The following is a 14,842-nucleotide window of genomic DNA, read 5'->3' as shown; positions in this document are numbered from 1 at the left end:
CAATCCGTCTATCACATTCAAGTTATATGGGTGGTCTTAGAATTATTGGACCTAGTCCTATTGGCAGGTTCATTGAATTCAACAAGCTCAGTGACAACCTACCAGTTTTTCCTTCTAATTAAGTATATATATTCTCATCAAACACACAATCTATAACAATCCCCCCCAATCATACATACAGGTATTGCCCAGAGCTGGCCCAATGGGGTCTTGGGGGATTTAAAACACATCTATATGATCAGAAGATTTTTCACTTATCCAACGTGGGACATCACATTATCATCATGCATGAGGTGAATATTCTTTCATTGCATCAAATTGAGAAGAAATAAATTCACCTATTAAGAAAGAGCTGAGCACAGTGCCTAGATGCCAAGTCCCAAATTTCATCCTATAATTCATGTATGCTCTGATTCACAGTTTATGTGATCCCTAGCATTTGTCCTTGTGTTCTTATAGTGTCATTGACTCACAAAAAGATCAAGGTTGTTTGGACAAGACTAACTCTAGGTTAAGATGGAGCATGGATAGCTTGCTATGTGCTCTGCATCTCTCAATTCAAATTTGAGATGATAGCATCCAATGAAAGAATCTCAAAGTTAGCAATGCATATCATAATTGTGTCGTTGATCACTCTCTTTCTCTCATTAAAATATAGTTTGAAAGGAGTCATTCCATAAACATGACTTAAGCAAATGGAGATAAAGCAACTTTTGACAATCTGCTCTGAATCGAGAAAGAAGATTGCTGTCCTTACCTTTTCTGATCAGTACTGTTCCTATGTTATGATATTTTGCTTCATCATTGTGATCTTGATTGGCCTAGGAGAAAGCAATAATAGAAATGGAGATAAAAGTTATATTCCTATTTCCTATGTTATTAGTCAACAACCTTTATCCACCCATTCATATTGCAAACAGTGAACTTTTAGTGACTCATTTACATTGCAAACAGTTGGTACATTTGCCAACTTTTGATGAAGCATAGAAGAGAAGAGAGAAAGTGATGAGTTGAGATACCACATATGCATTCATCAATAGTTCATGACAGTCCACATTTCAATCTGGATGGAACACAGCTCATCATCAACAGTAGATGGTTGCTTTGCATGCCTATGCTCAATCTACAAAAATTGGATAAGATGACCCCCAACACAATGAGGGAAGTGCTTTCCTTTAGGCACTTGCTCAAAAAGAAAATCCAAGCATCACAACATAATGCACACCAACTGTTTTAAGTCACCTCAGCATCATGGAATGCTGACCAATACCCAGCCTCAAACTTCAGAAGAGATAAGGGGACTGGTAAGGCTGTCCCTATTTGAAGAGTATTGAATTGGTGCGAGAGCAGGATCCTGATAAGCAGTAACCAGTTCATGGAAAAATTCATCCATTGAAGGCTCATTCTGGTCTTGTCTGTCCCTCTTTATCAAACTCTGAAAACACAGAAGCATTGGAAAAGATAAGGGCCGAGAATTTAATGGAATGGCTGAAGTGATACAAAGATTTCATACAGTGAGATCCCCTTGATGTATCAGGTTTACATTAGCTAATATGGTTGTGATTTTACCACTCTATTTCCTTTTCTGATGTCCATATTTCCAAATAACAAGAAGAAACAATATACACCATCAGATACTGTTTCCCCCAATTTTTTTGCCCTTTGGTTTCCTAGAGAACAGAGGAAAAGAAAACTAAACATCAACAACAACAATTTCAGTATTGTATACGTAGACAAAACAACCACTGTAAGTATTAGGCCCAAACCTACATACCTAGACTCTAAGGTTCAAATGCATCACCTTGTCCTTTTTCCTTGAACCATACAGTGGTGAGACAGTAGAACTGAAGGTAAAAGCCATGAACAGAACTCATTCAGAGGTGAAAGTAGAGTTATCATATCAATTATCAAATTAGCCAGTTTGTATAATTTCTCTGTTAAGTGAATTTTTTTCTTCTTGTTATTTTTTGGTGTGGATTGTTTGGAAACCTTTGTTCAATTGATGTGAAAGGCTGTGAGGAAAGCATGAAAGGGGTGGGCTTAACATTATTGTTGAGCATGGATTACATGGTCATGATAAAAAACAATAGATGATGATACCACCAACAAATCAATTTTTTCTATGTGCCAAAATTGTGTTCAATCACAATGTTATTTTATAATACAATGCCATAAAATGATCTAAATAATTGTTAAGGCTATAACTCAAATAAGTTTGATATATATTGTTGATCTATCACATATTAGTTTAAGTTTTTAGGGCAATTAGTAGCATACATGACATTAGAGCCTAGTTTACATGAAGAGGCTTCTTGTGAGACATGGTGTTAGGGCTATTAGCCTAAATGAGCTTGATATGCATTATACCATGTACGTGCCTAAAAAGAAGATTTCCCGTGATTCAAGGTTTTAGCAGAAATAAACTTGATATAAATTGTTGGCCTACTACCTAACTACTCAAGCTTTTAGGTCAGTTGATAGTTTAATAATAACGATACACATTTATTCAGACCTAAAACATATAAATTTATTCTTTTTTCTTGGTGTATAATATGTCATGATACACCATGATCACTTTGGATGATCTCTTCTAGTAATCAGTGTTAGACCACTTTCTTTATTATGCCAATATCAACTCTTGGAATATAGAAAGTAGTCAGAACAGATAGTCTCCACAATTTGAATTATGATTCAAATTCAGAATAATCTCATTAGTAGAGCAAAGTTGAAGCATGCAAGGGTCTGATAATGTTACAATGGATAAACATACCTCAGCTGAGTAAGCAATAAAAATGGGAAGGAACCGTTTCCGACAATACTCATTAAAGAGAAGTGTGAGGACTGGAAGTGGAAATATTAAAGTTGACGCTATGGAGAGCTTCTTCACTGTAAAGATTCCAATTGCAATGGCATGCATCAGTACCAAAGAAAATATCATTGAATTGTGGACAATAGGCCAAAACTTCCCTGCAGTTTCATACTTGGGAGCATACACATTTAAGAACTGCATTATAAAATATGTTGGTAGAGTGTGTTAGTACAAGCTTCTCCAAATTAATTCCAAAAGCTTTGAGCAACATAAAAACTAGCCAATAGAAAAAAATATGAAATGAAGAATTGCAGTACCCTCATTTTCAGTACCCCTTTAAAACAGAGAAATATCTTAATAGGCGTGCATAAAAGGCTTCCTAGCTTATATAACTCATCTTCTAAAATAAATACATTTATACAATAATAATATCCTACATGGGTTTGAAATGCTGTCTGAAAATTTTGGACTGTCCTGATCATCCAATTAAGTGGTGAACATTACATGGAGCTGACAGATAGGACCTGCTCAACAGTGTGTTTTTTACCCAATGCCCAATTCAAAGTTAGCTGAATGATAACACCGTAGTGATAATTAATCGCATTTTATCTGACACATTTTGCCTTAGATGAACAGTAGTCCAGCATGTGAAAGGAGTTAATAACGCAAAAGGCCAAAGTATGAACTGTTTGATCATGTATGTTCATGAAAAAATGATTTATCTAACCAAAGTGAATTTCAATATAACTAGAGTGCCTGTATGGAAATGATAAAACTGGAAGGCATCAAATATAAAATTCATGGTTCAAAAGAACTGAAGGATATCCAACTGACCTGATTACGGAATATGATGTATCCAAGACATAGGTACACCAAAAGGAAGGGCAGAATCAGTGGAGCCAGGAAGAAATATGTTATACCAAGAAGACCAAAGAAAAGGATTTTTGGAATTTCCTTGTGGTAGGGAATAGATGGAACTTCAATGTCATCATCTTCACTTTTCACAAAAGGTTTTCTTATTAAGCTGCAAATAAAAGGGATTACACGAAAGAGTTCCGATGAAACGCCCGTCCATCCTGATGTGACGACGTAAGCAATGAAAAACGATGCCTACATCCAAAATTACCAATGTTATAACAATGAAAATAAAGCTAATATCAAAACAATGAAACTTGATTGTATCATGGGATGGTATTAAGTATTCCTTTTTGGTATCTCATGGACCAACTAAATTGTAAACTTTTCAGACTGAGTTTACTATCACTTATTAAACAATCTCAGTGATGTACTTTCTTTCCAAATTAAACCTGTCTCTACAACTTTGGCTTTCTTCAAATGAGATACAACAATACACAAGGAATGCAGCTATGTCCCTGAAGGGCACAACTGCCTGCCAAAAAAAGGATGGCTGACTCTATAATTTGGTCCAATAGTCAACTAGAGGCTTATTACTGAGCTAAGTTAATGCCAAAAAAAATCAACTGTCCCTCCTGAAACAACGTATTCTACCAAAATCATTAGATAAAACTGTAAATATTTTTCCCATAGATGAAAATATTCTCACCTGTGCAGGGACAGCAACAGCTAGCTTTGCTGGAATATTCTTAGGATCAAGAATGATGTTAATTAGATATAAAGCTGATCCAGAAAGCACGTTTGCAAAAAAAACATTCCAAATTGTGAACCAAAGTACTTTGTTGCATGCACTTTTTTCTATGTCACTAAGGGCCATGTATCCTTGAATGGAAGAAAAGAACTCCATTATTGGAGGCACTGCTTTCAGGAACAGCTGAAGTATCAAGCTGGGAAGGTATCCTGTGATTACTTCACTGACAATAGTTCTGCAAGAAGACTTCAAGTTTCAGTACTTCCATCAAATTACTGAACTCAATAAGATTTGAACATGAAAATGTTAACTAATTTCTACAATTTTGGTTCTGAAACTGCATAATATATGCTACAGATCATACAATAGCACAAATCACTCCAATGATAATTGTCAAAAAGTGAAATTTTTCTTAAGCATGAAAAATCAGGGAAAACACTTTCAACAAATATATAGTAATATTTGTAAAACTACAGATAGAGAATTGACACACAAATAATTTCAAGTGCCTGAAAATGCTTGAATCAAGAGAGAACAACATAAAGATATTATTTCAACTGTCTGAAATTGCTTGAATTAAGAGAGAACAACATAATGAAATAATTATAAGCGCCTGAAATTGTTTGAATTAAGAGAGAATGAGAGAAATAACTCCATATTCCTAATGCAGTGTGCTTGTACTCACTTGAATCTTGTATTTATAGAGACTAAATTAGGATTACAACATAAGTTGCCATGACATACTCTCTCAAGTCCCTGTAAACCCTGTGTATACTCATTGTAAATTCCTCCATCAATACAAGAAATACAATTCCATGATGGTTCACAAGGTATCAGAGCAAATTCTTTCTCTGTTCTTCAGCCTTAATTGTCATAACTAAGTGCAGTCTTCTTGCTGCAACTTTAATGATTCTTGGCCTTCATTGCCAAAATCAATAGACAGAAATAGAACTGTCATTGGTGGTTTTCCCATGCTCTCTATATTTTATTTGTTTTCTCAATATGTTTGACATATCTAGTAATGTCCAAATCTTCCCCCCACCCAAAATTCCAATCAAACCGTGACAGCTGAATGACACAAAGTTTGTTGCATGGAATGAAGAGAATTCAATTATAATGTCTTGGCTTTGCAACTCAACGCAACCACAAATTAGGAGTGAAGGCGATTTGGAAGGCCGTTAAGCAATCATACTCCAAGGTACAACATGCTACTCAGATTTATGAAATTAAAACAAAGATCTCATCCATCAAGGTACTTTGTCTATAATTGATTACTATAATAATTTAAAAAGTTTGTGGCTTAAGTTGGACTATCATCAAAATTTCAAGATGAAAAGTGAAGATGAGCCATGCTACAAAAATTTGTTGAAAGGAAGAGAGTTTTTTAAGCTGGATTAAATGTTAAATATGATCAGGTTAAGAGTGCAGATTCTTGGAAAAGAAACACTTCCATCTCTCAATGAAGTGTTGTCAATTGTAAGTTAGAAGCTAATAGAAGAAACAGTCATGTTAGAAGGCCCACCAAGTAAAGGATCGTCTTTTGATGTAGTCAAGCCAAATACCAATCGGCAGAATAATGGTGTGGCTATTGGAGAGACAAATGGGAAAAATGAGACTTGGGAGCTTGAAAACTCGATGGTGAGGTCTTGGTTGCTGAATTCTAGGCAGCCAGAGATCAGCAAAACATACCTTCTCTAGTGTGGCAGAAGGTTTGTTTCGAAACGAAATGGAAAAACATTCAAGAACAAACACAAAGATCATAATAGAATTTGAAAATTGGAGAATAATTCTAATAAATTATATTGAACTACTTCTAACAATTACAATAAGCCTTTAAATACTGTTTGTAATGCAAAAATAAAGGAAATAACTGAAATAGGAAACTAGAAATAGGAAACGAAGATAATTAGAAACTAGGAAAACTAGGAAAGAAATAGGAAACAAAGATAATTAGAAATTAAAACTAGAAATAGGAAACTAATGATGAACTTAAAATAGACACTAATGATGATCGTGTGCTACATCAATCCCCTCCACTTGAAGAAAACTCGTCCTCGAGTTTTGTGGCTACAAAGAAAACTCATCTGGGGGAAAGTATTCAAAGATATCAGCAATGTTGAAAGTATTGGAAATGTTCATATCAATTGGAAGATCAATCTTGTAAGCATCATCACCAATCTTCCAATAAACCACCAATCTTGAGATGTGATAAGTGCATCTCCTCATTCTTACTGTAAATGAGAATATCATCAAAATAAACCACCATAAATTTTCCAATAAATGGATGAAGCACTTGGTTCATCAACCACGTGAATGTGCTTGATGCATTTGATAGCCCAAATGGCATCACTAGCCATTCACAAAGGCCATCTTTAGCCTTGAAAGTCGTCTTCCACTCATTGCCTGGTCGAATACAAATCTAGTGATAGCCACTTCGTAAATCAAGTTTGGTAAACACCACAACACCTTCTAACCCTTTTATATATATATATATAAGCCACAAAACCTTCTAACCTATCAAGCATGTCATTAAGATGTGGGATAGGAAAGCGATACTTGACCATTATTTTGTTGATAGTATGGTTGTCCACACACATGCGCCAACTACCATCCTTCTTAGGGCGAGTAAAGCTGGGACTGCACAAGGACTCATGTTCTCACAAACCAAGCCTCTATCAAGCAACTCCTTAACTTGTCACTACAACTCTTCATACTTAGTTGGGCTGATACGATAATGTGGCAAGTTAGGCAAACAAGCTCCAAGTATTAAATCGATATGGTGTTGAATATTTTGCATAGGAGGTAACTCATTAGGTAATTCATTAGGAGATAAATCAGGAAAATCAGCAAGTACCTCTTGAACCTTGGTGGGAATATCAATAGTTGCTTCACATTGGCCCTTAACTACCAATGCTACAACAAAATTCGGCTCCTTGACTTGCTTAAAGAAATTTGGGCCCATTATATTGGTGAATAGCGGCTTATCTTTCTCAGTAACCAAATTGTTTTTTGACAATTGAGACAGTGGCATCAAAACAATCTTTCTGTCAAACCATCAAAAGACAAAAGTATTATCTCAACCCTTATAAGTGGCATCAACATCATAATGCCACGACCTCCCCAATAAAATATGACAAGCATCCATATCCACCACGTCACATACAATCTCATCTTTGTAATACTTCCCAATTGACAAAGGAACCTTGCAAACTTCTGGCACTTGAACTTCCGAACCCTTTTTAATCCATGCAATCTTGTTTAGAGAAGGGTACTTCTTAGTCTTCAAATTTAGTGTTCACTAAAGCCTTGGAAACAACATTCTCGCTACTGCCACTATCAATGATCACATTGCACACTTTATTATGAATAGTGCATCGAATCCAAAATATTTTATGTCGTTGAGAGTGTCTAGCTTCTTTAGGGGGCAAGCAAAAGTTATTGGATAATGCATGTCACTTCTTTCCCCACATCCCCTTCTGCAAACTCAGCACTCTCGTAGATATTTTCTTCGAGAACTTGTTCCTCTTTATCATCTGTTTGGGCAATTATTTGAAAGATGGTCTGGTCGGTTGCACCGGAAACATTTCCCAAGATTTGGACACACATAAGGATCATTATTGATTTGTTGTTGCTGCTAGTTCTGGCCTTGAGTATTAGATCAAACAAGAGCTGAAGTTCCACTTCGATTTTGCACCGAATTTTGAGTTGAAGGGGCCTCTTTATTGTTATTATCATTGTTGCCTAAAGTTGTTGACCCCTTTAAAGCAAAAGAAGTTTATTGGGTTGGTTGCCAAAAGTTACTCTGAGTCCACACTGTGGACCTATTGATCTGATTTTCCACTTTCACTGCCAAATTAACTGCATCTGCCATGGTCCAAACCCCTTGAAGAGCCAGTCGATCTTGAATAACTAGCTTTAGGCCTCCAATATAACGAGCAATTGATTGATCCTCTGTCTTAGACAAATTAACTCAGGCATTTAATCGATAAAATTCCTCCGTGTATTCATTCATTGTACAGTTGGCTTACTGACAATTTTGATAATGTTGGTATAAAAATTGTTCATAATTCAAAGGGAGAAATCGCCTTTGTAACAATCATTTCATCTTGGGCCAAGTACAAACACGTTATTTTCCCTACCGTTGATGACTATATATAAGTTGTTCCCACCATGCAGAAGCTCCATCTTTCAACTAGTATGCCACAAGCTTTATTTGATTTTCTTCTGAAATATTCAAATAGTCGAAAAAGTTTTCGTCAGTATGAACCCGATCAAGAAAATCTTCAATATGTAATCGGTCATTGAAACTCAGTAAATTCCTCTTCATCTTAAATCCTTTGTTATTTTAACCTTGATCGTTAGCATGATAATCAAAATGAAAATCATCTTCTTCTCTAAATGCATACTTCAACCTCCGTTGCTGCCTTTGTTGAATATTCTTCCATTGTGGAAGTAAAAAATCATCACCATCTCAAAAAAGTGGAAAAACTCATCTTGTTCATCAAAAACCCTTGCAGCCACTCGTGGAAAGCCACCACTAGCCTCAAACTCGCTATCGTTATCGGCCAAAACTCCTTGTCAGAGGTCATCATTGTCACGTCACCTAGGAACTCCCCAATTCCGCCACTCATACACTCCTAATGGAAAGGGCTTGCGAAAATTGTGATTCATGACTGGGCCCATGCGAACCGCGCCTCTGTTGTTGATTTTTGGCTCAATTTGTGGCTGGCATTGGTCGTTGTAGCCCCCACAGGCCGGTCGCCACACTGGTCTGGTCGTTGCTCCATGGGTTCGCGTTTCCCTTTGACAGTCAACGCAGCCACCATATGTGTGAGGTTACGAAGAGTTTCGTCGATCCCGTCGAGTTGTTACTTGATTTTTTTTTTTTTTTGATTGGAAACGACACAAAGATTTATTGATAGAAAAAAAGTACAAAAGAAGGATGAGGAATCCTCCTGCCAAAGACAGCTAAACTATAGAAAAATACACTGAAAAACGAGCAAACGCTCTAAAAAGACCACTCCTTATGGAGTACATACAGCTATCCAATCAAGAAGTAACGCATTAAGGGGAGTCCCCTTAAAAACCTTGGAACAATAGGCCCAAAGAGAAGCAAGGAAAACAATAGAGTCCCATAGAGCCTCTGAATTCCTTGCTTTATCCTCAAAAATCCTCGCATTCCTTTCCCTCCACACAATCCGAATAAGAGCGATGTTTGCAGCTTGCCACAAGGCTATCCCCCTCTTAGACGAACCAAATCCATTGAATTTGGTGTACATCATGTCAAGGATGCTTCTCGGGGGAACCCAATCCATCTTAGCTAACTGAAATAACCTGTGCCATAACCCAATCGTCAAGGAGCAATGAAGAAAAATATGATCAGCTGATTCCCCATGCTTCATGCACAGAATACAAATATCCGGACTAAGGGCTTTGTAGGGTCTTCTCACTTGTAGCATGTCATTAGTATTCACCTTCTTGTGTGCCACTAACCAGATGAAGGACTGCACTTTGAAAGGAATTTGAGAATTCCAAACGAATTTAGAAGGAAAAACCTGAGGAGGACCAAAAAATTGGGATAAAGCTAGAAAGAAAGATTTAACTGAAAAAAGCCTTGAAGAAGACAAGGGCCACAATCTGGCATCTGGAACCGAAGGAGATAAATGCACTCCATCAAGAGAGCGCATGAGGCCTTCTAAGTCCTCAATCTCAGAATCTGACAAGTTACGACGGAAATTTAAATTCCAAGAGAAAGGACGAGTAGGACAAAGAACTGAAGAAATAGGTATGTTTTTATCCAAGACTACTCTAAATAGACTTGGATATTGGGATCCCAAAGGTTGGTCCCCCCACCACAAATCTTCCCAGAAGCGAATTCTTTCCCCATTTCCTACCACAAATCGAGTAAACGAGGAAAACTCTTGAAAGACTTGAGAAATAGCCTTCCAAGGACAACGATGTGACCATCTGACTATTGTGTTAGCATCCCAACCATTGGAGTGTGAACCATAGATGCTTAGTATGACCTGATGCCATAGAGCTGAACCCTCTCTAGGGTACCTCCACAACCATTTCCCTAAAAGAGCAAGATTTCTTAGAGATATATTCCCAAAACCCAAACCCCCTATTTCCTTCGGTTTACACACGACATCCCACCTGACTAAATGATCCTTTTTACCTTCCCCAATCCCTGACCATAAAAAATCCCTCTGCAACCTCTCGATTTTTCCAGCAACTGAAGCGGGTAACTTAAATAAAGAAAGATAGTAACAGGGCATATGGGTAAGGCAAGATTGGATGAGAGTTATCCTCCCGCCGAAGGATAGGTATGCCTTTTGCCAACCATCTAATCTTCTTGAAATTCTCTCAATCACAGGATCCCAAAAACCACTTGCCCTGGGGTTCCCGCCCAAAGGAAGACCCAGATATAGTATAGGCCAGCCAGAAGCCTTGCATCCAAGTGTCTCAGCCAATCTTGAAATATGAGCATGATCCAAATTGATGCCATAAATATTACTCTTGTTTAAATTGACCTTAAGTCCAGAAATATGCCCAAATGCTAACAAAAGACTCTTGAGAGTCTGCAAGTCTTCCTCCCTAGTGTTAGAAAAGAAGATGGTGTCATCGGCAAATTGCAAATGAGATACCCTAGTTCTATTTCTACCCACCCTGAAACCCTCCAACATATTTCTCTCCTCTGCTCTCACAAGCATCCTACTCAATACATCTGCTACTAAAGTAAACAAAAAGGGGGATAAAGGGTCTCCTTGTCTTAATCCTCTCGATGCCTTAACCCAACCTTTAGCGCTACCATTCACCAATACTGCATAAGATACCGAGGACAAGCATCCATTCATCCATTTCCTCCATTTAGGACTAAACCCCTTCTTCTCCAACACTTGATCTAAAAAATCCCACCTTACGTGATCGTAAGCCTTTTCAAAATCAATTTTAAAGACGACTCCTTCCTCCCCTGATCGTCTTCTCTCATCCACTATCTCATTTGCTATGAGGACTGCATCCATTATTTGTCTCCCTTGAACAAAAACTCCTTGAGTAGAATGGATGGTTTCATGTAAGACCCCTCTTAGACGCCCTGAGAGCACTTTGGCTATTATCTTATAGAGACTAGTGATCAAACTAATGGGTCTAAAGTCTGAGATTTTCTTTGTCGTACTCTTTTTGGGCAAAAGAACAATGAAAGAGGCATTAGTGCTTTGATTGATAACTCCGCTCCTATGAAACTCTGCAAACACTCTCACTAAATCCTCCTTAATCACATCCCAGCAGTCTTGGAATACTGCAATAGTAAAGCCATCAGGCCCCGGAGCCTTGTCCCTATCCATCTGAAATATGGCCTTAGAAATCTCTTCTTCTGTAAAAGGGGCAACCAAACTTATTGCACTTTTTTCCGAAATAGGAGACCAATCTAAACCTTCAATACTCCAAGACTCTCCTATAGGATTCGCGTAGAGTTTTTCAAAGTAGAGTAAGATCTCCTCTGTGATGCTCGCGGCATTATTCAACACTAAGCCCGTTTCATTTTCCAATGACTTGATATACTTCCTATTTCGCCTACCATTAGCCACTTTATGAAAAAACTTAGAATTGCAATCCCCTTCCTTAACCCATTTCACCCTAGCTTTTTGTCTCCAATGGATTTCCTCCCTCAAAATTAAATCCTCTAGCTCCTCTTTTCTTAAGGCTCTTTGACCTAACAATTCAGAGGTGAGACCCCCATCCTGCTCGATGGCGTCTAAGTTAGCTAAATCCTTGAGGATACTTTTTTTCTTTTCATTAAGCACTCCAAAAGAAAGCTTATTCCATTCCTTCGCTTTGGCTTTAACAAATTGTAATCTCCTCATGAACTTGTGGCCTTCCCATCCGTTTCCTTGAAAACCCCTCCACCAATTTCTAAAGTTCTCCTTGAAACTAGGATGTTGCAGCCACATGTTCTCAAATCTAAAAGGAGTTGGGCCCCACGTGAACGGATTGGTATCCAAAGCAATTGGCCAATGATCCGAGGTCCTTCTGATAAGGGTTTCTTGAATGCCTTGGGGAAATAGCTGCCCCCACTCATTTGAGTAAAGAAAACGGTCTAATCTCTTGCACACGGGAGACTCTTGCATATTTGACCAAGTGAATGATGCGTTCCTAAGAGGTGGATCAAGTAATTCACTTTCACTAATAAAACTATCAAAGTCCCTCATGCTTGAAGTTAGCCTAGAGCCCCCCAATTTTTCTGAACTTCTCCTTATGACATTAAAATCACCGCCCACACACCACAACGGCAAAGTTAGACCACAAATGTCATAAAGTTCCACCCAAAAATCCTTCCTAAGTGAGGGACTATTTGGACCATAAACTGCAGAAATCCAAAGAGGTCCACATCCCCCAAGGCGAATTTGACCGATATCGAGAAAGAGCCTAATACCACCTCCTCCTTGCTCAACTTTTTTGAGTCCCAAATGAACAAAATCCCACCAGAAGCCCCACACGCCGAGAGAAAAACCCAATCCTTATTTCTGACCGTCCATACACTGCCCACTAGCCTTCTGTCGCACTTCTCCTTTTTTGTTTCCTGAATCATCACAACATCCGGCTTCTCTAACCTAAGGAAATCTTTAATCACTCTTCGCTTATTACTTGAACCCAAACCCCTAACATTCCAACTGATGATTTTCATGGAAAAACACGCAGGCCCTAACCCTCCAAACCAAATCCACCTGAATTCAAACGCCTATGGACCTCTATTCTTCCTCCTAGAGTACACCTTAATGTCCAGAGAGCTTAGGACCTCATGTACTTTAGCCATTTTCCTGGGGGACAGGCCATCTATAAGAAAGTCTTCCGGCGGGGATGCCTCATTAACCCCCGGACTGCCTGGCATCAGGTTAGAAGACTTCCCAGGGGTGGAACTCTCGGACATCTGGTTAAAAACAGCTCTCTGATTCTCCTCCTCAACATGGACAGGGATGCCAACAAAATTTAATGGGCCAACATCGCCTATTTCGGGAAAAATTTTGAATTTACCTTGATTTACCGAAGAAGACTGGGAAAGAATTTCTAAATATGGGAGATGAGGACCGGAGGGACACGGAAGATTCATTGCCAGATTACAGGACGGAGAAGAATAAGGCTCGGGTGGCTGAGAAGAAAAAGGTTGACTTACCTCCAAGCTTTCCACTCCCGGAACTTCACAATTTCCTCCCAAAATGATGTCTTTACCTCTGGTTCTTGGAATAGAAGGTGACACCGTGACTGAAGAGCTACCAGGATCATACCCCGCTCGGCCCGTAAATCCTCCTTTGTCTTCTTTGAGTTGGGATTTTCGCGATTCCACCACTCCTCTTGACGGCGAGGTTTCCTCCTTCGACCAACTGTTGCAATTCCTTGGCAGAAGACAACGGAAGATGGGACTCTCTCTGATACCTCGAGTCTGATGAGATCCCATCCCGCCATCCACTTCCAGATTGTGGCCTTCGCTAAATGACGCTGCGCTCCGTAGGGGAAGAGTCTCGCTGCTACTCCGTTGTCCATGACGGCGATCCGCGCTTGGAAGGAAGAGTTTGGACCACATCTCCCTTGAATCCATCGTTTTTTCCCCTTGCGTGAAGTCTTCCTTCTGATCCATTGAAGCTTTCCCCTTTCTTGCTGCACTTTCTCTCTCTCGAGACCCATATCTCAAGCCAGACGACATCGAGCCGCCTTGAACTTGGCCCAACCCCGACGGGCCTGATGACTTACAACCCACAGTCCGACGACCATAACTCTCCTCTTCTATCTCTGAAGGTGGGCTAGGGTTGGATGAAATCAGGGCCTGAAACTCATCGGCCCGACCATCCTCTCCAAGATTTGCTTCGACGCCGGCCCTCTCATCACCTGAACGAGGCTGCGTGGTCGCCTTTGCTGAGGAGCCCGCTCTCTGTGGAGAAGAAAGGGATGCGGCAGCGTCATGGGCTTGAGGGACGTCTGGGCCAGCGTGAAGCCCACGACTCCTTCTCCCTTTTTGGGCCCTAACTGGATGGGCTTTAGTGGAAGACTCAGGCCCTGTGGGCCCAAGAATGACTTCCTCTACAAAACCCAATCTGCTCCCTTCCCATCCATTCTCCCTTTTGGCCGCCATGCTCGTACTTGAACGCCGATAGCGTGCCCGGGGAAGAAGCTCCCTCCTGTAGCACTCATTACCCCTGATACTACCTCGTAGCCCCTCTGCAAATTTTGGCGTCTGAGAGACGCAACCCCCTTCTTTCAACCACTCGTACCTGCAGTGGGATGTCTCGGACGTGACATTGCCGTCTTCACCCTCTTCTCCGATGACTGAAACTGCTACAGTATGCTTCCAGGCCCCGTCTTCCACCTCGAGCAACGCTGGAAGCACGACTCTAGGATGCATCTCCACCCACAGCTTCACCTTCGTCAAATCC

General features: G+C 39.6%; 1 protein-coding gene across 5 annotated transcripts in view; it reads right to left on the bottom strand.

Moving 5' to 3' along the window:
* Window positions 1-835: 835 nt before the first annotated feature.
* The window catches only part of LOC100266027 (CSC1-like protein HYP1), a 62,519-nt gene continuing 48,512 nt past the window's right edge, over window positions 836-14,842 (bottom strand). For all 5 annotated transcript variants that reach the window (XM_059736013.1, XM_010646878.3, XM_002269890.5 and 2 more), the window contains 4 exons: window positions 4,374-4,650; window positions 3,644-3,919; window positions 2,771-3,004; window positions 836-1,435 (listed from right to left, as the gene is read on the bottom strand). In XM_059736013.1, the coding sequence (XP_059591996.1) occupies window positions 1,277-1,435; window positions 2,771-3,004; window positions 3,644-3,919; window positions 4,374-4,650 (946 nt within the window). In that variant the 3' untranslated portion in view covers window positions 836-1,276. The remainder of the gene's footprint in view (window positions 1,436-2,770; window positions 3,005-3,643; window positions 3,920-4,373; window positions 4,651-14,842) is intronic.

The sequence above is a fragment of the Vitis vinifera genome, chromosome 3 (genome assembly GCF_030704535.1).
Source record: "Vitis vinifera cultivar Pinot Noir 40024 chromosome 3, ASM3070453v1".
In the NCBI taxonomy this organism is placed as follows: Eukaryota; Viridiplantae; Streptophyta; class Magnoliopsida; order Vitales; family Vitaceae; genus Vitis; species Vitis vinifera.
Note: the sequence above shows the minus strand (reverse complement) of the source record. Positions and strands in the feature narration are given on the sequence as shown.